Below are 23,766 nucleotides of genomic sequence, written 5' to 3'. Positions count from 1 at the left end.
TGTATTTTTATTATAATTATCACACTACTCGTCAGTGGATATAGGATCAAAATTGTGTTTTTTAGCATCGACTAAGCTTATGTGTGAAATGACACTTGTCAATATCTTCCATTGATTTAAAATTAAATACAGGATATCTTCAATAAGGAAACCTTGTGTAGCGCAGGCTTAACAAATATTCAAATCACATGCGCAAAGACACCCACGGCGTTACAAATTAACCAACTAAAACTTTAAGGTGTTTCAAACCAATCGGACCTTTAACTTTCGTAACCTTTAATTCAAAATTATTCCCACTCAAATTGATATTTAGTTTTACTATTTTGAAAATGACAGTCTCGACACGTTTATTAAGAGCTTTGTCTATTACATCTGTTATTGTAATGACCTTTCAGTTTTAATTGACGACGTGCTTAAAACCTCTTTTGACCTCTTAGTACAGAAAACAGAGTTTAAGCTCGCACAAATCCAAAGGCTTAGACAAAAGTTATAATCAATTTTGTTTCAAAGGCAAATTTGAAATTATCTTCGTATATATAGTGGGAGTGCTGCATTGTTAATGCAGTGAGATTAATAATATTTTAAAATTAATAAATTAATAAAATAATATTTTATTTCTAGGTAACGCTGTCTGTCCATCCATTACCAGGCTGTATCTCATAAACTGTGATAGCTAGACAATTAAGTTTTTTTGCAGAAGTAATGTAAGCAACAAGTATTCCATTGTTTTTGGAATTCTTCTCACCATTGGAACACGACGGTTTTTCTTCCAAAGCTCTAGCTTTTGTTTCCATTAATTAGGTACGGAGGAGAATTACTATAAGAAAGCATTTGCCTGTGTAATGAATTTATAATTATTTAATATGTTTTTAATTTTGTCATGTTAAATTATATTTATTTAAAAAAAAAGTATTAGTATGTTAATAACGGATGGACGGCGTCGTCGTGGGCGACCTAAGAAGCGGTGGCGAGACGACTTTAACGCTTACCGCGCAGGCTGGTTCCATGCGGCCCAGAATAGAGAGTCGAGGAAAGGATTTGGGGGAGGCCTTTGCCCAGCAGTGGGACAAAGTGGGCTAGATAAAAAAAATGATGAGAGAGAGTTCATTACACTTGTAACCAATACTAATTTGAAAAGTCAAGACAGAATAAGTCTAGCCTATTGTATTCATCATCATCATCATCATCTCAGCCTATAGCTGTCCACTGCTGGACATAGGCCTATTGTATTATTAAATTTCTTTGTTTTTAATTTATAATTTTTGTATCAACAGACCACGCTATATTCCATCCCCTAAGGTCTCATCCCAACAAAATCGCCTTCGCATTCCGTGATTTCGCATAATGTGACGCAGCTACAATTGACCTGCATCGCTCACAGGTATTGTCCACATGTCACTATCAGATAAACACTGAAACATTCATCTGATGTGTTGTAGCAGCTTTCGAGATATACTTGTATAGTTAAGGTTTTTGTCATACTGATGAGAAAACAAATCACAGTGACCAATCAGGTATATTACAATGATAGAAAATCATCATCGGCCTAGCCTTTTCCCAACTATGTTGGGGTCGGCTACCAGTCGAACCGGTTTCAGCTAAGTACCAGTGTTTTACAAGGAGCGACTGCCTATCTGACCTTCTCAACCCAGTTACCTGGGCAACACGATACCCCTTGGTTAGACTGGCTGTCAGACTTTTTCAGCTTCTAACTATCTGTAACGACTGTCTAGTGTCAAAGATGTAGGAATAACAGCCAGGACCCACAATTTGACGTGCCTTCCGAAACACGGAGAAACTCGTTATCACAAAGATGGTCACCCATCCACGGACCAACCGCGTCAAGCATAGCTTAATCTGTGATCGAATCACTTATGCGGTTATAGCTTAGCCACGTTTGATTAAATAAAAACAAAAGCTAGTCCCATTCAAGTTGTAAGTACTTATAACAATAGGAATTCAAAAGCTTAAAAAAACATGTCCAAATTTCGGACGGAAATATAGGTTCAATAATGGACTTCAGATTTTACGCTTTGGGTACGAAACCGTAAGCATTGTGATATATATATACTTCTATACTAATCTATACTCTATACTTAATATATAAAGCTGCAGAGTTTGTTTGATTGTTTGTTTGTTTGTTTGAACGTGCTAATCTCTGGAACTACTGGTACAAATTGGAAAATTATTTTTGTGTTGAATAGACTATTCACTGAGGAAGGTTTTAGGCTATATACCATCACGTTACGACTAATAGGAGCGAATATACAATGGAAAATGTGGAAAAATTATTCATCTTCGAGGGCTTCCGTTCAAAAATTCCTAATTTATATCTTCTAACCCCGCGGACGAAGTCACGGGCAACAGCTAGTGTAATTCTATAGGTAATCTTTGCGTAGGTGGGAGAATTGATAGTGTCCCACATCAATTACCACTCAAAGGGGCAAGTTACGATTTTGATCAAAGCAATGGACAACAATTGAAGTTGAAGGGCTCTTATTTTAAGTCTGATTGTTATTAGTTTAAAATATGAATATGTTTGTGTAACCCCGCAAAGCAGTAATAATATTTGTACGATTTTTTATATATATTCTATTTTATATATAGCTCGTGGCTAAGCTATAACCGCATAAGTGAATCGATCACAGGTTAAGCTATGCTTGACGCGGTTGGTCTGTAGATGAGTGACCATCTTTGTCATAACGAGTTCCTCCGTGTTTCGGAAGGCACGTTAAATTGTGGGTCCCGGCTGTTATTCCTACATCTTTGACAGTCGTTACAGGTAGTCAGAAGCTTGAAAAAAGTCTGACAACCAGTCTAACCAAGGGGTATCGTGTTGCCCAGGTAACTGGGTTGAGGAGGTCAGATAGGCAGTCGCTCCTTGTAAAACACTGGTACTTAGCTGAAACCGGTTAGACTGGTAGCCGACCCCAAAATAGTTGGGAAAAGGCTAGGCCGATGATTGCCGGAACAGATGTTGCTACTGTGAATCAAAAAATATAAAGTTTTAGTTCAGCAATATTCCAAACAGACTTCAAATAAAAAATAATAATATAGATGAGCAAGGACCAGCGTTTGAAAATTTACTGACATCAATTTTAAAAATTGATTACACTAATAGCCTAGTGCTTTTGTGTGTTGCATGAATAGTCCTGGTTCTGGGTATCTTTCTGCATCTGACTTGAATGTTTGCGAAACCCCTCAAAAGAATCAACTGCGTCAGGTATTATTTGCTTTACCTCCGATACTAGACAAAATTAATACTCATAAAATAATTCTTAAAAATATAATTTTAAGAATTATTTTTGTATAAAAATACTAGTTTAGTGTAAATACTACAGTTGTGTTCAGAATAACCTTTTGACAGGTCGCAAGATTGACTACTGGATTACATCGCCTTAAATTGTTTAATGACGGAAAACTTGTTTGTTCTTGTTTTGAAATTAATAATTCAACGAAAATCACTTCTTTTCATTCAACGAAATTCACACTACATCATCTAATTGTTGAAAATTGTTTCGTAGTATGGACAGAGTATACCAACCACCGTCATTCAAACCGTCCCATAACTAACCTTTATCACATTAGGAAGTGGTTTCATTTGAAAAGCGCGAACATTAACTGTAACCATATACTCATGTGGAAGCAACATAAATGTAAAATCTTCCCATTTGGCTAATACACTCAGTATAATTTTATGTTAAGTAGCACAAAGACGTTTCAAGTGTGATGCTTAAAACAGATTAAATTAATTTTGTGTTTGATTAAATTATTTGCCAAAGTAACTTTGTATGTTTCTTCTTGAATATTTAAAGTTTTTTTTCGTTAGCCTTACGAAAAAAGTTCCAGAATATGCATACTTAATAGGCACTGTAAAAATAAAAGTTGCACCGTTTTTCTGCCTATCTATAATCCTTTCCAGATTACTGGCCGAGCGAGCAGTTGGTAAACCTTTTCATTTCCTTCTTTTAGTTTTCAAGGTTTCTAGAATGTATCTTACTAGCTAAGAAGATCGATTTTATGAATCTTAGATATTCCGAATTTTCTCGGTGAAAAGATCTCATAAAATTTATTTTTAGACGACAAATATTTGAAAGAAAAAGTACTCCCGCACTGAACAATTTAGGATGCGGGTTTCAGAAACATTTAAACAATATGCACAAGATACCCAGGCTCAGAAAAAGCATGTGTGGATCACATAAATGTTATGCATAGTGAGTTTGGCGTGGTCAATTATTACCACTCTGCTAACCAGCTATAAATCATAATTCCAAATCTTGGTCTGCGAGATTTGAATAATACTAGTCAGTATCGTCAGTAAGTGAGAAAATCAGAGCATTATTCATAGTTCAAAGTTATTGAAATGATCGAAATTTTGTTGTCATAAACCTAATCCTTCCAATGTTATACCAGGTATAGATTCGTGTAAAGTTTTGCTATACAAGAATATCTACTTAATGGTACTAAGTCACGATATGTCGGGCCTACAGCTGTTACAACCATTGTACGTGACATACTGGTTTGAAGAGTGTAGAGGTTTTACCTCAGCATAATTTATTTCTTGGAGTAAGTTAAATTAGGACAGATTTTATCGAATTATTTAATAATGGCTCAAGGTAAAAGTGTCTTCCGATGGTGGTCAAACTCTATATACTCTCTCCCTCTCTACTCTCTCGGTTTATAAGTTGTGCTTAAGTATTCATGAGAATAACATGCTACAACGCTTTGCTGTCTCAAACTAAGCAAAGCTTGTATTATGAACTAGCTGTTGCCCGCGACTTCGTCCCCGTGGGTAGAAGATATAAGTTATGATTCATGTATACCTGCCCGGTTCTTTTTTCACATTTTCCATTGTATCTTAGCTCCTATTAGTCGCAGCGTGATGGTTTATAGCCTAAAGCCTTCCTCGATTAATGGTCTATTCAACACAAAAATAATTTTTCTATTTGGACCAGTAGTTCCTGAGATTAGCGCGTTCAAACAAACAAACAAACTCTTCAGCTTTATATATTAGTATACTAGCTGTTACCCGCGACTTCGTCCGCGTGGTTAGAAAATATAACTTGGATTTTTTTTTAAGTCGGATTAGTTTTTTGCGTTTCTGCCCTTAGTTATACAGTAACATATTTCATTACTGATCTGCTCCTATTAATCATAGATTGATAGTAGATATATATCCTATTGCCTTCCTGAGTTAATGGACTAACACTGAAATATTTTTTCATACCGCTCAGTAGTTTCTGAGATTGACAAACTCTTCAGCTTTATAATATAAGTAGGTATGTGTAGGTTATGTGCGTGCATATAGGTAAAAATAAACTTAAGGAATGTTTTTTAAATAATATCATAAAGAGGTAAAATTTGTGAGTCTGTGACATTGGGGGATAATCTCAACATGATGCTGAACCGATTTCTAAAATTCTTTTTCTAATAGAAAGTCATGTTATTTTTTTTGCACCTCTGGCAAGTCACTTTTCCTTCAAAGATTGGACAGGGTTTTTCATACACACTGTATATACCCAAACAAAGTCGTCTAATAGCGTGGCAGCAAGTCCTCAAGATGATGGTAGAGTGTTTCAATCCTTTACTCACCGATCGCGTGCTTCTGCCGGTCAGAAATATGAGCCGGTGGGTCATTTTCTCGTGTTGTTTCTGGTTATGATAATTCGATACGAAATATATTTGTAAAACCTTTGGTTAATTTTTAGGCATGACCAATAAGGTGGTAAACTTGGGCTTGCACATTCAATGTCAACATAAATCGGCCTTCTTAAATCTGTTGCACCAAAAGCTGGAATGTGAATGGTCACCGCTTAGCAGTCTTAATATTTCTGAAGGATTTTTTAATATTTCAATACGTACTTTCCCAACTGAGAAGAACATACCGTTTGTTTCTTTTTGCTATTTAACACCTTCATAATGTCAGATGATTTCGACATTGTTCAAAGAATGTCGAAGGCGATCAGAATTCAAATGTTCGTTGCGCTCTTTTTCTTTCTCTTAATGCCGTTCTCCAGTTATTCTTTCTTTCTGATTTTCTAATTGATTATGAATATTTTAGTGTGTGTGTGTTCATCTCGGTCAGTTTATGTTTATCTCGGTCAAACTGTTGACCATCACGTTCATCACTTGTTTCAGAAGACTTATTAGTAGATATGCAAATTCGCTGAGAACTCAAGCATAATTTTCTATCAGTAAACGTCTCCGACTCGCGATGCAATGTGTGACGTTCACGATCAGCGGACTGTCGCGCATGTTCTGCACTTGCCTCTAGAGATCTAGAAGCAGATGCGTAGATACGCTGAGATATGAAACGCAATTATCGCTACGGAGCGAGTTGCAGCCTGATGTTCCCGAACAGCATCAACTCTCTCCTGACGCTCTTCGATAGATTCTTGGGACCTTATGATCCTCCATATTTTAGCTCCTTTGAAACGTTGGGAAAGATTTACCTTTTTTTAGTCATGGTTATAGTTTTATTGCGAAGTTACCTGATCAAGTAAAATGTAAGTGACTGGTCCGCTGGCTACTACGTAGGTTTTATGACAATGTATAAAACAATAAAGACTTCTTTTAGTTTACTTTTCAAACTATGACAGACATCAAAATATGTCAAATGTTTGACAGGAAAGTAAGATAAAGGCACCTAATTCTGCGGTGTTTTCATTATAACTTAAAAGATCATAAATTGAGTGTTTAATATACATTTCTGTAGCATTGGCAATTTTTATTAGAAGTGTTATTTATCTTAATTTTGAAATATACTCACAGATTGACTGTATAAAAGATAAAAAATGTTAAATAGTGTAAAATGTAAAGAAGTCTGAGGCACCTTATTCCGATTTAAAAATTCTAATTCCAATGCATTTTGTTTCTAATTCTGAGTGTAAAAAATGTTTAGGAAAGGAGAAAGGCAAATCTCTTTATTGTCTTTGGATTTTAAATCAATCTTAGTATTTAAAAAGGCTCGGTATTTAAAAACTTAATTTTCTCCTGAATTCGTGAAGAAATACTCAAGAGTGTTTTCGATAAAAAATATAAACCTCATAATATTTTGAACTAAACAAAAACTCACATATTATAAAACTATCACCTTAAACACTATTTAGCAAATTTAGTATGAAACATGCATTCAAGTAGCTGCTAGCCTTAAACTGAGCGATTATTAGAAAACCTACACATACTAAAGCCATCATTAATTGTAAGAGTATTTGTGTGTGTACATAGATTATTAAAAAAACAGCTAAATTATTAATTAAATAAGACCTTGCTTTGATAAGACCGTTTTTTTACAATATCGAAATATGGTGCCTTTACCTTAGTAAATTAAATTTGTAATTTTTTCGCCTTTTCCGCATTTTTTTCGAATTTTCTCACCGTTTAAACCTTCCCTGGACTTCTACAAATACTTCAAGACTAAAAAAAGCCAAATCGGTTCAGCCGTTTTCGAGTTTTAGTGAGACTAACGAACAGCATTTCATTTTTATATATATAGATAGAGTATAGATATGAAACTACTGATAAATATACCTTTAAGACATAAATATAATAAATAAATTACACCCAGACACAGAAGAAATCGAACCCACGACCTCTCGTAAAGCAGTCATAGCCACTAATCACTAGACAACAGCCAGTCAGACAACATGTCTATCCGAAGAAATATTTATTTATCCGTGTGTCACTAACGCGTGGAAGTCTATCCAGGCATGGCATGTTCGTAATTTGACTCTGAATAGTGCTATTTTGATGTTTGACGCCGAAAATAATTTGCTATGTATACACGTTTCCTGTTCGAATTACCATTAAAACTTTTGAGTGGACTTGCACGTTCTAGCCGCTCTAGGCATGATCAGACATCCAAATGTTGGAGATTGTTTAAGTTTTATTTTAGATTGTTTGTTGTCTGAATCCTAAAAAAATGGTAGGTATAGATGTTTTTAGTAAACTTTGTGAGGAAGATTACTCAAGTGCGTTTATCGGGATTGAACGATTAGTTTTGGCGGCGAACTCGCAACTCCATCTGATTCCGAAACTAGTGTTGCAATCCCGATAAAAAGCACGAGTACACCGTTTCATTATTTGATCGAGATACATTATGAAGGTAACTAACATATTAAATTTTGTTTCTCTAAGTGATTTCATAAGTAAACCACTTCAAATAAGTAAATTTTAAATGGTAATCGTTTATTGATCTACGGTATGTCAATCTATAAAATTTTCCACACTGTATTCTTATGAAAAAAAGGTTTGGGCATTTATCACCACGCTTTTTCTTTTAAAATATCGACATTTACTACAAAATACATGTTTTCTCACAATTTTAACGTCTTTCTTTGTCTTAAAATAAAAGATCTTTGAACTAGTAATACTGGTGCTTGTCTTTACATTGGTCTTCAATAGAACCGCAAGGCCACGACGGCTACTATTTCAATTTATTAGTACAAGCCAATTCAATTCATGGAATAGCCTATTGAACAGAGCTAGAACAGTAATTATGACCGCTTTGCTATTCACTTGACACATATGTAAACATACAAGCGAACAATCACCAAACATAGTCATTGGCACCATTTACGTTCAACATTTTACATTATATACACAATTAATAGATATTAGACTTTATTACGTTTTAATAAGGTGGTTTTTGCATTGTTTTCGTATCATAATGGAGCTCAACTCTGCCAAATTGTTTCTTGAATGTCTTAATGGCAGAGATTCTACGTCAGCCAAATGAAGTGGAAGATTTTACATCTTCGAATCGGATGGAATACACAATGAGGTTTTATTGTGGATAAAAAAAGTTGTATTGTTAGTCGAGAAATTGCTTTTGGTTGGTCTTAGCCTTTGTTTATAAGGGATTTGATGTTTTTCTGAGATGTTATATTGATGAAGATTTTTTGGAGTGTGGTACTTAGCTGGTAGTTTGTTGGAGTTGTATTTGAAAACGCCAGTGAATATAAAAATCAGAAAGCGATCTGATCAATCCACCTACTGTACAACATTATTCATGTAAAAACAAGACGATGATGCCGTTACTGACTTCCTTGTATTGGCTTAAAGGCGTTATACAGAAAAATAAAATATTTTTCCAATAGAAAACGTTACTAAAATTATTGAGAAATTTATTGAACTTAAAAGATTTTACTACCTTGAGACGGATGTCGAAACGGGTTGGGGCTAAGACTGCGTTTCAAATTTAATTACGGTTTCGTAGCTTCATCTATCAAAGTTTTAGACTTTGATAGATACTTAAAAATTGCACTGAGGTACCTAGTACGAGAAAATATGCCAAAAACATGAGATTTGAATTCGTGGCAGATTCATGTCAACCTTAAACAGAGGTATTCAAATCAATTCAGTTACACCCATCTTTTATCAAACTCTCTAAATAATGAACATCTATCACTATCCTTTTCTCAAGCTCCATATTAGACAAAGACAAGCAATTTTTAATAATTCATGAATAGTATAATCGTCGTTGTATACATAACCGAAACTGTCGATATGTTTTATTAATCCCTATTGTGCGATCCGGGCTTCTTAACATCATCTAAAAGCGTAAGACTCGCCGATGCAAAAGCGAGATAGCATACTGCATCGTATAGCAGCATCTCGCTTTCGCATCTCCTACAATCTTACTTTAAGGTACAATGGTAGGGGAATATGAACGTTATTGCGATACATCTCCGTCATAGATCAATGCTCGAGGGATAATACCTTCATATTACTTGTATAAGAAACTTAATAGACGTCTCTCAGTTTGTCTATTTGGTTTCGGCGGTTGATTAGTTTATGCGGAGTTAGCGATAAGATCAATTGTGTGGTGTGTATGTTGATATAGAGTATTTATTTGTAGGTAAATAGTTCCGTTATTCTTTCGTTTTGTAATTCCCATGATTCATCAACATTCAATCTTCATTAAAAAAATGAGGATTGAATGATTTGTTTTGAAAATTTTGTTTAAAAACAAGAATTCGTGGATTACACGACACGTCTTCCACAGTGGGTTTGGATGGTGACCTATGACACTCGGTTATTCGAGCATTTTTTATTTATTTGCTCTGTTTTTGTCCTGAAACAAAGGACAATAAACATTTTTGTGAGTAGATGAATAACATCTACTCACAGAAACAACGTTAGATTTCAGATATTTATGTGTCATGAGATTCACTTTTGTTTTGCGATAGTAAGATGACATTCTGATCTAAAAAATAAACTTACCGTTAGCGACCGAACTACAAAACTGATAAAAAATACTTAAAAGCGAAATTTCAAAAAGTGGAAAGGTTTTTAAATTGAATAAAAGTTGCTTACCTGTCCCCCTACCATGAACTCCTCTACCAAAACTTTTATCGTTGTGGAAGCGAGATGCCTCTCAACAATTTAGCTGGCTGTTTCACTTCAACAACGACAACAATCCTGTTTCAAGAGATCATGGTACAGGTTCTGGAAGTGGTTAGGTATCGTATCAAGTCTTAGGTCTTACACGTTGCACGTTGGTTACTAGTTTTTCGTTCGCTTTCGAGGATAAAATTGGATTAGATGGGCCTCTGTTATCCATTGTGGGTTCACGTTCAAAGAATGGACCAATTCTTATAGGTGCTATAAAACGTCTGTCCGTCTGCACCAAGAGATAACTTGGCAATTAAAGTTTTTATAGATGTTTTAATTCTCTGCCTCTGTATAAAAAAATAATGAAAATGAAAATTGATCTGAGTAGCGGTTTTTAAAGATATGAATTCAATGATTTTCTTTAAACTATTTGTACCAAACTTTTAAGGACCGATTTGGTCTCGTACTTGACAGGTTTTTTTTATAAAAGATTTTTTCTGATGTTTTTTCGTGTGGTGAAAGGAATGGGTACGAATATATATGGATGAACCAAGTTTATGCAAAATAATCAACAGCCATAGTCAGGAAGGTACATACGGCTGTATTAATACATGTGTATATTCCAAAATATCACTAGCTAAAAGGCACCGTACAAAAAAAGATAATTAAAACAGTGGTAAATAACCCTCAGTTAACTTAATTCTGTAACTCAAAAATAACGTAACAATTACTACCCAAAAACATCACTCAAGCAATATCTTGATGGAAACTTGCTAAGAAATTACAAAGTTTCCTGTAAAACAAACAAACACACATACAAATATAAATACGATTGCTAGACAGCCGGTTGAAGTTTTACGCTAGCATGTTTATTACGTCTAGTCACGAGCTCTTTCACTAAAAACTTAGAAGTAATAAACTGGAATAGGAAAGGAATTATGGGTTGAATCTGCTATAGTTTAGGAGTTCTTGTAATTTGTTTTGATGGGGATTTAAGTGTAATATGTCATTGTATGAGCGTACATTAGCACCGCATGTCTTTGCTTATGAGTTGAATATTTGGGAAACCACGTGACACAAGGATTAAATTTCTTAATGCTGGAGTAGGTTTTTTTTTATATTTGGACAGATTTTGTATGTTAGTGAAAAGGTTTTTATATGAAACTAGCTGTTGCCCGCGACTTCGTCCGCGTGGTTAGAAGATATGGGTTAGGAATTTTTGAACGGAAGCCCTCGAAGATGAATATTTTTCCCCGTTTTTTCCACATTTTCCATTGTATCTTCGCTGCTATTAGTCACAGCGTGATGGTATATAGCCTAAAACCTTCCTTGGTGAATAGCCTATTCAACATAAAAATATTTTTTTAATTTGAACCAGTAGTTCAGCAAGCAAACTCTTCAGCTTTATATATTAGTATAGAAATAAACTAGTATTATACTAGTTATATAACTTAGAGAATAAGAAATTTACAACCAGAACATTGCCATACATTTGATCCCGTTTTAACAAATGGAGCGACCGAAATCTCATTTTACGATACTATAAAAGCAAAAAATGCTCACGAAAAGTTCATGTTACACAATATATAGGAGAGGGCGAACGGTATATGAAATAAATATCTGATATCGTTAAAGGTTTTTGTACACTTTGATACTAAATAGGCTAGATTTGTGCCTACTTATGACTTTAATGCCGTAGTATAATGTTAAATTTTGAGACGTAGATCAACATATAAACCGGTTAAGTGCCTGGCAATGATATGTAGGCAATATAATGAGCAAAGTACATAATGTCACCTTAAATTCAATGTCTAAATGAGAGAACAGAAACTGATTTAACTTATGGTATTAATGTTTTATTAAAAAAATAATTCCCAAATACAATTTTATAAATTGAACGCAGTTAGAAACAAAATGGGGAAAATTTTCTCACATAGACTGAAACTTACACGTTTTATTTTATCTTTTGTTTTATATTTCACTCTTTCTTAAACGTCTATTTTTTTAACTCAATTACAGGTAACCAGACGTCTGCCGGGTCAGCATATCTGGGGGAAAAAAAATCTTACATGTTCAACAAAACAGAGAATCTTGGAAGGAATGGGGGGAGGCCTTTGCCCAGCAGTGGGACACGGCTAGCCAAAAAAAAAGTTAAACCTCATTTTCTACCCAATTCCACCCACAGGAGGATAACACAGCTATTCAAACAGCTAGTAAGACAACGCGACTTGGTACAGAGTCAGTCCGCTACGGGCCGAGCCTGTACACCGTACGCGAGTCTTCGTTATAATTCTAATAGCACTGGCTTCCCGTAACTTGTGTCTCGCGTGGTTATCTTTGACGTCAACGAGCTTAAAAATGTGGTATATAGAGTCCAAGTGTATACACAGCATTAGGTTGTTCGTGTATTGATGGCCGATTTGTTGTATTCTTCTCCTGAAGGCTGAAGATTAAAAAGGTTGCTCAAATAATCGTTATTTCTTTTGTATTTTAGGACTTAAGGGAAACCTTTTCGCTCAATGATACAAAAACTGTGGTTATAGGTTTTATTTTTGCTTGACCTTTGAAAAACAACATAAGGAAACAAAATTTCCTTATGTTGTTTTTATATCAAGATGTGATAAATAAACTTTTTGTAAAGCAGATGTTTCACATATCTTTAGTCCATCTGTCCGTCCGTCTGTCACCAGGATGTATCTCATGAACCTTGTAAACAAGTGGCAACTAACATCTATTACGGTCATAACTCAAATTGATTTGTTGCCTTACTCTGTTACTTATAATCCAAACTTTTATGTTACACATTATCATGTTGAACACAATCTGCCTTAAAATCGATTGAACAGTGACGTAACACTAAGCCGTATATACCACGATATTATCTATCACTACACTACATGTAACGTCAACAAAAATATCTGCTATCAAGGAACTAGCGCAAACAGTTAGCCTTCAGCTGTAGTGTAAGAGAGACGGCACTCTAGCCATGTAGCGTGCCATCTCGTCTCTACAGGTCCCCTAGTCTTATTGAAACCAGTGGTAGAAGCGATTTAGATCGCAGCAATAAACCGTCCATGTCCGTGCTTTACTCACGTCTATTTATGGAATCCAAAACTAGTCAGACAAACCCGATATATACGCGTGAGTAAACCGTACCGGTTGCGTCTTTTAGGTATGAATCACCCCTATGAAAGTTATAAGAACTTCTGCGTATCATTAGAAAATTTAACTATTTTCAGCTATTATTATACAAGTGAAGGAAGAGACCTCATATCCCTTCTTTCATTTATCTCGGTCTGGTCTCAGTCAGCTAATAGAAGGCAGTTTTACAAATAGGAGTCGAGTTGGCCCCGCCATCTTCCCCTTGACCATTCAATGTCTGGTGAAATTCTATTTTTCTATATTTGAGACTTTACACCCACCAGCATAATGTAGTGTTACTTAACAGTAATTGCTAAACGCTCACTTACAGAAGCTCGAATATTATGTAAGAACATAGCAATATTAATATTTTTAGTATGATGTGTCAACCAATCAACGTTGTGTGACTGACTGTACACGTGTACAAAACCCAGGTGCACGCTTGCCCCCAATCTGCCACAAGCCGAAACATAAACTAGCTTATTGTGATATGCTATTACACTACATAACACGGATGTGGTTGTAACCAAGTGTGGCCTGTATACTTTATTTGGTAATACAGGTTAAGTTGCACTCGCCGCGGTTGGTTTGTGGATGGGTGACCATTTGTAAATACGCTGAGATCCTCTCATTCTCTCGACTCTATGGTATTGTCCAGCAGTCGTTTGATTGTTAGAGCTTTAAGATTTTCGGTGGCATTTCATGATACCTTGGATTTTTGGTAAGCTGTCGAAATTGTCAAGGACATTCGTCTCCTTAGGGGAGGAAATAGGTAGAACTCGTACTGACCTGAACTGCCGTTAATGTTCGAACCAACATTGAGCGAGCCAGTTGCCCAGTTGCACCAACTTTTTTGTTTCGCCTTTTTGAGGCTGAAGTTGTACATTCTGGTTACCCGGAATTACATTTACGGGAATATTTTTTGAGCTTCGCCCAAAATGAATCGGTTGGTTGTGAGAATCAATGTGAATATGGAATACTTTGTCATCCAATACAATGGGTTATGGAGGTCAGATAGGTAGTCTCCCCATCTAAAGTTAGCTATTGAAATTATTGAGGCAAGACTGGAAGCCGAACTAAACATAGTTGGGAAATGGCTAGGCTAAAAATAAATTCAACAGTATAAGATATGAAGTAGACTGCCCTCATAGAGTGTTTGTTGTGGATATTATTACAGAGACTTGCTCATTTCAACCTGAATAAAATTATTAACGAACACTGAAAACGTCTTTAGATTGTAAAAGGTTAAAATAAATTGATTTTAAGAAGACTTACTAGTGGTTTCTTAGGTTTACGCGAATGTTAGACATTGAAATGAAACTACTTTTACGGATTTTTTCGCGGTTTAATTTTAGATTTTAGTTCCCGACGTTTCGAAACCTTTGCAGGTATCATGGTCACGGGCAGACTGAGATGGCGTTTGTCTTGGCAGAAGATGTTGCTCGTTCTACCTTCATATTTTAATTAAAAGGTTTCGAAACGTCGGGAACTAAAATCTAAAATTAAACTGCGAAAAAATCCGTAAAAGTAGTCATTTCAAGACTTACAAATTTGTAATTTTTTGTGACGTGCAAAAACATCGTAATTGCGGTAGTGAAAGTGGCTTAATGAGTGGTAAAATATTAAAAAAGAAGAGAGGTCTGTTTCTTCCTAGAGCAATATGGGTATTCAATGAAAGAAACTGAAAAGTCCTTTTTAAATACATGTGACATTTTAGGTTTCTAATATTCAAGTTTAAGTTACTTAGTCTATCAGCCAGGTTTTTATGGTTAGCTTGTAAATTGTACACCCCTGTAATACTATGTGTCCTGTCATCATAGACTGTTCCCACCATGAGAATCTACGGTTAACAAAGAAAAACATGAGTAAATAAAATAAATAAATAAATGCGGACAACATCACATACATTGTTCTGAACCCAAAGTAAGTTGCTGAAGCACTTGTGTTATGGAATTCAGATACAACGAAGGTACCACAAACACCCAGACCCGAGACAATGTAGAAATGTGAATTTTTACATTGACCCGACCGGGGATCGAACCCGGGACCTCAGAGCTAGCGACACCTTGAAACCGGTGCGTACGCCACTCGACCACGGAGGTCGTCGTAAATGTTCTTCAATATTTAATTTTATTACTTACCTCAATAAAATATTACACCTAAATGGAATATTGATCCACGCTACTAGCATTTTTGTGAATATTAAATAACTAGAAGTTATTTGAGTAGTACGTAATAGGGCGGGCCCTTATAGACTCATTAATAAAGCCGTAGTATACAAAGCAACGTACAATACTTGTCACGCAAAAATCAACCTTAAAACAATAGTCATAAGATATACATGTTTGAAATTAGAAAATTTCCTGCCTTTAATAAAAAGTCGGTTTAATCTTCAATATCCGGTACCTTAAAAAGAAATTATCATATAAATAGCTTATAAGTTTTGTCCCTGACGCTTTTAAAATATTCTCAATATTTTAACTTGATACAACATAAGATGTTTTAATAATAGGTCCTACCGCATCTACCGTTTGTTTGTACGCAAAGTGTCGTGGTTTCTATCCCCACTTAAGACATTTGTGAGATCGAACAATTATTTTCCTGAGTACCTATGGATATCTTGTGCATGTGACTTAATCGTTTTAAAACAGAAAAGTATTAATTAACTTAGAGCGATAGACATAAAAAAACCAATTCATTTATTAATCACACATTAAAACTGCTTTAAAGACATTAAAATGTATACTCAGGCATCTGTTCAGACTTTCCAGCTTTATTTTCTCCAGGGTCGGCTTTCAATCTAACCAGACGCAGCTGAGTACTAGAGTTGTGAGCAATATTAAGTGACTACTGACGACTTTTAAAAACTTAAATTGTTACCTAAAACTTTCTTAGAAATGTAAAAAGGGAATGTGAATTTTTCGATAACTTCAAAATCAGAGAATTGAATTTATCTCATACATTGCCGCCTCCACATAGCGAAACAAAACAAAAATTCGAACCAAACCAGCGATCGTTATCATAAATGCGTAAACTCTGTAATTATCACTAATCATCTGTTACGCAGTTATTAGTGCTAACACTTAATAATGCAGGTGACATTATCAAATGAAGATCGGCGACTAGGGCAATGCTATAAATAACTAAAATTACAGCAGTCTTTGATAAGAAACCCTTTACTAATTAAACTGGGTGGGGGGCGTGGCTCAAATTTGGTAAGTTTGACCTTATGAAAGCTTGTAAATGTCCCGGTGTTGGGCAAATTTATCAAGGCATGAAAAAATGTTCTTGTGTGGTTGAATTACGAGTGCATTATTCGTTTATATTGTCGGTTACACATAAAAAATTTAGCAACATTACACTATCAGCGACAAATTTTAATTTTTTTGCACTTCGAGTGATGGTACCTTTAGAAATGTAGGTTTAGGTACTGTATAATATAGGCACTTATCAAGTACGAGTCGGATTCGTGACACTGACACGTAACAAATGAAAATGATTAAAATTGGTAACCGATTAAACTTATGATCGTACCAGCCGTTTGGTACTTGGTACTTGGTGATGGGCTCCTTTTTCCGCACGTAGGCTCTAAGTCGGCCCATTGTGCGTCAGGTGGCTTTGGGAGGCTGTCAGTCCAGCCATCCCAACTCCCTCCAGAAGCGCAGAAGTCTCCTGGGACGTTCGCAGGCTTCTGTGACGGAGCTCGGTGAACCGAGAATCCCTGCCCGGCATTCCGCGACCCCCGTGCACTCCAGGAGCACGTGTGCCGCTGATTCTTCATGTTGAAGACAGCCTCTACATAGTGGACTATCTGTAACATTGATGGTGAAAAGGTGTTTATTGAGTGGAATGTGCCCGGTCAGCGAGCCCACCACTATTCGTAAGTCGACCCGCTTTAGCCCAATCAGGCCGCGAGACAGTTTCGGTGAACGGATAGGGACCGCCTCCCTTGACTGTCTGCAGCCGTTAACTGTAGCCCAGCGATCGTTGTGATTGTTAGTAGTCTGTCGCCTTAGCCATGACCTGCACTGGCCAAAGGGCACAGGCAGGTATGGCCGGGGGCCAAAGATCCGCGTGTCCGATCCCCTCCTTGCCAGCTGATCAGCAGCGTCGTTTCCTAGGGATCCGCTGTGGCCTTTTATCCATTGCAGGGTCACCATGTTGCTTGCAGCAATGCGCTCAAGTGCTTGGTGACACTCTTGTATCAGCGACGATGTGATGATGTAGTTGTCCAGTGCCTTCAGAACCGCCATGCTATCGGAGAGAATCCTGATGGCTTGGTCCTGGATCCCTCTTCTTTCTATAGCTCTGGCCGCCTGGGTGATGGCTACACACTCGCACTGGAAGATCGAGTTATCTGCACCCAGAGGTATTGATATGTTGATGTTCAGGTCCATTGAGAATACTCCTGCGCCCGTACTTGAGTCCGTCTTTGAGCCATCTGTGTAGACGCGTACCTCGTGTATTCCCGAGGAATCTTGTTTGTTTTCTGTAGTTTGTATCGTGTATGCTTTGTTGAAGACATACATCCTAGGTATTCGGTCACATGGTGCATTCAGCATTGGTATGGACTCAAGGCTTTTGTGCCATATGTCACCATGACCTCTAGATTGTGCGCGCCACAGTCCCGAGTGTTGTAGTCTTGTAGCAGCCACCGCTGCCTCTTGTTGTATGAAGAGATCCAGCGGTGGCAGTCCAAGCAGCACTTCCAGAGCCGCTGTTGGTGTTGTTCTCATGCATCCTGTGACAGCACAGCATGCTAGCCTTTGGAAGCTTTGTAGTTTATCCATGGCGGTAGTTAGTTTGGTCCTGGGCCACCATACTACCGCTCCATATGTGATGATTGGCCTTATTACGGCTGTGTACAACCACAGGGTAATCTTGGGTGAAAGGCCCCATCTTTTCCCCATTAGTCTTTTACATTGCCAGAAGGTGATGCAGGCTTTGTTGAGTTTTTGTTCTACATGTTTATTCCATAGCAGTTTGTTATCCAGGGTCACTCCCAGATATTTGACGTCACTGGTCAAACAGAGTTCGGTGTTGAATAGTTTTGGTAGTTTTAGGCTTGGCAGTTTGCGTTTGTTGGTGAATAGTATGAGTTCCGTCTTCGTTGGATTTACGGAAAGCTCGTGGTCTATGCACCATTTTTCGACTGTCCTTAGAGCAGAGCTCATAAGATTGCACAAAGTACTCTCACATGGTCCGCTGATTAGGACGGTGATGTCGTCCGCGTAGCCCACCGTGAAATGGCGTTGTGCGTTGAGTCTTGTGATGAGCTCGTCGACCACCAGGTTCCACAGAAGCGGCGAAAGGACTCCACCTTGAGGACAGCCTCTCGCCACCATGGCCCTGGTTGTGTCATTTACGGTGAGTTGTATGGCCCTGTTCCTGAGCATGTCATCTATCCATCCGGCTACCGTTGGATCAACGCCATGTCGTACTAGAGCCTTTGCAATGCTAGTAAAGTTGGTTTTGTCAAAGGCTCCCTCAATGTCTATGAAGACTCCTAGGGTCGACTGTTTTGCCGATAAGTCTCTTTCGATCGTGCTGACCACACTGTGTAGTGCCGATTCTGTTGATTTGCCCGCGCTGTAGGCGTGCTGGTTTGGATGAAGCGGATGTTGTAGTAGCGCGTTTGACCTAATGTCCCTGTCGCAGAGCCTTTCCATCGTCTTCAGAAGGAAGGATGTCAGGCTGATAGGTCTGTAGGACTTTGGTTGTGTGTAGTCACTCTTGCCGGGTTTCGGTATGAATACTACTTTCACTTCTCTCCACTTTTGCGGGGTGTACCGGAAGGCCAGACAGGCTCTGTAGATACCTACCAGATGCTTTATCAGCCCCTCGGCGCTCCATTTCAGCAGACCCGGGAATATCCCATCTAGGCCCGCTGTTTTAAAGGGGAGGAAGGTGTTTATGGCCCATCTGACTTTGTCCTCGTCGACAATTCTTCGGGCGGTGCTCCAGTCCGACGCCTGCGGCACGTGTATCTCCGTTCCCAGCCATCCTTTCTCCGTGGTAATCCTACAGCCCGGGAAGTGGGTTTGGAGTAGAAGTTCGCATGTTTCATCGTCGGTTCTGGTGTATTCACCGTCAGGTTTTTTAAGGGATCCTATATTGCGCTCAGGTTCGCATGATAGGATCTTTTTTACCTTGACTGCTTGGTTGTTGCTTGAAATATCTTCGCAGAAACGTCTCCAGGCTTCCGTCTTCCTGAGTCGGATACGCTTCTTTAGACGTCGCTGGGCTTCCTTATAGAGCTCCCAGTCTTCTTGGTGTTTGGTGTTCATTGCTCTGTTGAACAGTTGTCTTGTCCTGTGGCGGAGTTTGTCTAGCTCAGGTCCCCACCATTGGTTCGCACCCCTCGGTTTGACCTGGGGTAGTGTTGAAGGACAGGCTTTCTCAAAGCAGTCATTCAAGAGATGCGTTACTTGTTCCACATGCTTCTCGATGTCTGCAGTGGTGCCGTGGTGGATTTCGGCGTCTGCCTCCCTCAGACCTTCCGCGGTTAAGCTTCTGAACTTGTTGCGGTCTATCTTCCGGGGGTTTCGTCTTGGTGTTGCAGGAGCGATGGCCATTTTTAGTTGGTACCGAATCCACCTGTGGTCCGAACAGGTTAGCTCGTCAGACACATGCCAGTTTGAAACGTGCTGAGATATCCGTTCGGTGGCTAGGGTGATGTCGATTATTGTTTGCGCTCTTGAGGTTACAAAGGTCTTCTTTGAGCCCCTGTTGAGGATATTAAGGTTAGTGGAAAAAAGGTAATTCATGAGTTCCTCACCTCTCGCGTTGGACTTATCCATGCCCCAAATGACGTGTTGCGCGTTGCAGTCCGCTGAGATGATGAGTTCCAGACCTTCTTCTTCGCACCGGGTGATTAGTGCGACCAGCGAAGCCGTCGGTGTGACCTCGTCGCCCGGCAGGTAGGCAGATGCTATTACGACACTCGATAGGCTATTGGATGGGTCTACCAGGAGCCTCACAGCCGTGAGATCCCTGGAACAGAACTCAGTCATGATTATTGCATTGTAATGTTTTGGTATTAGTAGGCAAGTACGTGGGTTACTTACGGTGCTGTTGACAATCAGTTTGTGTCCTGTGTTGGTGAGACCACAAATCCTGCCCTTCCTAATCCACGGCTCTTGGATTAGGGCTATGGTCTCCGTAGAGTCCTCCAGCTGCCTGCACAACATGGCCGATGCAGTCCGGCTGTGCTGGAGGTTGGCCTGAATGGCTTTAATGGGGTTTGGTCGGGGAGCTGTCGGGTCCATCACTACCCAGCAGCATCTCCTCCCTCGCCTCGTTCTCGACGCGCCTCCACCAGTCGACAGCCTCCGGGGTAGATTCCCGGGGCCGGGCCGGCGTGTCTGCAGACATCTCCTGGTCCATGGATGGACCCGGGTGTCGCAGGACGCTGGTAACCGCCTCTACTGGAGCCTCTGTTGCCTCGCCAGGGGCGAGGTTAAGAGGCTCGTCGTTCGGTGCGTTGGTGATGGGCGCCTTTTCCCCCTTGTTGTCGTCCTCTTCTTTTTCGTCTACGAATTTAACGTAGACCGACCCTAGCTTATAACGCAAGCGCCGTTCCTTTTGCTTCAGGACTTCGGCCTCCTGCATGGGTATCCCCAGCAGTAGCCTGATCCCGTCGCATTCGGGCGTACGCTGTGCGTTATATAGACACCAGCTGTTGATGTCGTAGGTGTCGGCGTTGGCTTTGTGTAGACGGATGCGGAGGCGGTCTACGTCGCCGTCGGTGAAGTCGGGGACGTAGACCGCCCCCTTGACACGTTGTGGGATATCCCTTTGCCGACATACGACCAGCTTGGTGCCGGGTATCGGCGAGGGTATCTTATTAGTCGTGCGGCGCAGCCAGTTCAGGGCGAACTCGTCCTCGCACCACATCTTGATGACGCCTTCGCTGAGGAAGGTTCTTCCTCTGAACGCTGGCGTCCGCACTGTGGGGTCGGTGGAGAAGATAGTTGTATCGTACTCCTCCATTATTCTCTCCTGAATGAGCTGATACTGCTCTTCTGTGATGGCGCGGTGAGGGTCATACCGCACGGCCACGCAAAGGTCGTTAGACCTCAGCGCGTCGGCGTAGTTGACCGCTCCTGGTCCTAGGGATGACCGGCTTAGTTTGGCGCGCTTGTCTTTCTCTCGCGGCGTCAGAGAGTCGTCGGGTCTAGCCCTCTTACCCCCCTTCGCCGGTCGAGATTCCAGCGCGGCCTCTTCCCGCCTCACCCATCTCGGTCTGCCCCCGCGTTTCCCACGCGGGACTGCTCTCATTGCAGCTGCTTCATTGCTGGCGGCGCCGCCAGACTCTCCGGGGCGACCGCGAGAAGCCCCCCCGCCTTCCGCGTCACCTGCAGCGGAATTGATTCCCGCGCTGGCAGCGGAACTGGGTCCCGCGCCTTGGTTCGGCTCAGACGTCGGGGCGGCTTTGGCCATTGCTGACCTCGCCGGGGCCGTTGGTCGTGGGACCTCTGGCTGTGCCCTTCTCGCGACCGCCTCTTCAAGCCGGCGCAGCCGCTCAGCGCGCGCTCGTCGTCTACGCTGGCCTCTCGAGAGTTTCTCGAGGCCTTCCCTTCCTGGGGTGCTCGGCGCCTGTGTGGTCTGCCTGGCCAGCGTATCCTTTTTGGGTTTACCCTTCCTCTCCACCACCTGCCACAGTGCTTCCGCAGGGCGGGTGCAGGGCGGCATGGTAGCTTTGAGATTGGACAGGTCCAACGGGTCATTGTTGTTTACCTGCGCGCAAGGGAGCGCAGCAGGTTGTCGGTTGTGGTTGTTGGAGGGATGCTCACTGGTTGGCGTCACATCCCTCACCGGCGCGTGTGTCGCTGCCGGCCTGGCTTTTGTTGTTTTAGTGTCCCTTTTGGTATCCATGGGATCTTTTAGTTGGTTTCGTCCTCGTAGCTTCCCACCCTCCTTGGAGCCCGCAAAAGGGGGCGCTGAGCACCGAGCGTACCCAGACGCCAGGATTACTACGAGGATATAGGTCCCCTCCCATGCAGCAGACGGCGCAGTCCCCCGCCGAGATCGTGGCCGCGATTACCTTCAGGTGGAGGGTAAGAACCACCCGAAGTCGCCGACCTACAACCGCGACGGAACCGCTCGCCTCCACATGTTCAGGAACCTCGCCTGGCAGCCCTCTGACGGGTTGCCGCAGCCGATTGGCCTGGGGTGGCTGGACCCAGGCCTCCCGTTTTGGCAGAAGTCCAGACCAAAGAGGTGTGCTGCTTCCAGACGACATCTGACCCGGCCATCTTTCAGCTCAACCTCCAGGTTTCCTTCGTCCTGCCTTACGGGTCTCCACGTACGGCACAAACACGCGGGAGGATGTTTACCTTACCCTACATCACGGACTGTTGTGATGAACGGGCCCGCGCCAACATATCCTCTTATGAGACGCGGTGCAGGTGGAGGTATTTGTGTGTGAGTGTGAGATGAACTTACATAGACTGCGTACATATATACATAGTGGGTAATATATATCTGCTTCATAAGGTATAAATTACATAAACCTATATATGGTGCGTCCCATTGTGTCAGTCAGCCATCGTAAGTGATGACCGAGTGCCCCAAAGGGACGCGGGCCCTCCTCTTTTATCCGGGCTTGGGACCGGCACCCCAGCCCCCTATGCGCAAACACAGAGGCGAGCTGTGGAGACAGTCCCCAGTGCGCAAGCACAAAGGGGCTGCGGAGGCAGAGTTCGTACCAGCCGTTTCTTGAACTATTTTCTGATAAAGCTTGGTAAAGGCTACAAAAACGAAAATCAATCCGGAACATTTTAACTGTCTCTCTTTCATGTTTGCTGTCAGGGTGACGGACGAACGAACGGATGAAAAAACGGAGTGAATTTTAGCTAATAGCTGCAATAGTTATCCTAATGGGCAAATTCGATATCAAAACTGTAATCACGCGTGGGTCATAATAAAAGCATGATGCTAAAATTACCGAATCATAATAATTGTACTAATGCATACTTATTTTAATTACGGCTGTAAAATATAATGAGTCTGCAAACTATTAATAGTTATTATACAAACCATATAAAATTAATCAATTCTAATGCCATGAACACAATTTGGTGCATCATTTAAAGTGTTCAGATTTTTTTTACAATTTTAAATCAGTGAAGTTTTCAGTGATCACTATAAACGTTTTAGTTTTGTATCGTTAAAATAATATTCCATTATTTTGTCTGAAAAAAAATTGTACCTATGTATTGGAAATGTCGAAACTATTCTAAATTGTCTAAATTTGTATTGTATAATTATTGCACAAACTCTTAACTT

The 23,766-nt window shown here is 40.2% G+C and overlaps 1 protein-coding gene across 1 annotated transcript; it reads right to left on the bottom strand.

Moving 5' to 3' along the window:
• Positions 1 to 20,127: 20,127 nt before the first annotated feature.
• Positions 20,128 to 22,353, bottom strand: LOC113499591. Its single transcript, XM_026880101.1, has 2 exons — positions 20,544 to 22,353; positions 20,128 to 20,469 (listed from the first exon to the last, which is right to left on the bottom strand). The coding sequence occupies exon 1, from the start codon at positions 22,351 to 22,353 to the stop codon at positions 20,710 to 20,712; it is 1,644 nt and encodes a 547-aa protein (XP_026735902.1). The 3' UTR covers positions 20,128 to 20,469; positions 20,544 to 20,709.
• Between the last annotated feature and the right edge of the window lie 1,413 nt (positions 22,354 to 23,766).

The sequence above is a fragment of the Trichoplusia ni genome, chromosome 12 (assembly GCF_003590095.1).
Source record: "Trichoplusia ni isolate ovarian cell line Hi5 chromosome 12, tn1, whole genome shotgun sequence".
NCBI classification, from domain to species: domain Eukaryota; kingdom Metazoa; phylum Arthropoda; class Insecta; order Lepidoptera; family Noctuidae; genus Trichoplusia; species Trichoplusia ni.
This window is presented reverse-complemented; position numbering and strand designations above follow the sequence as displayed.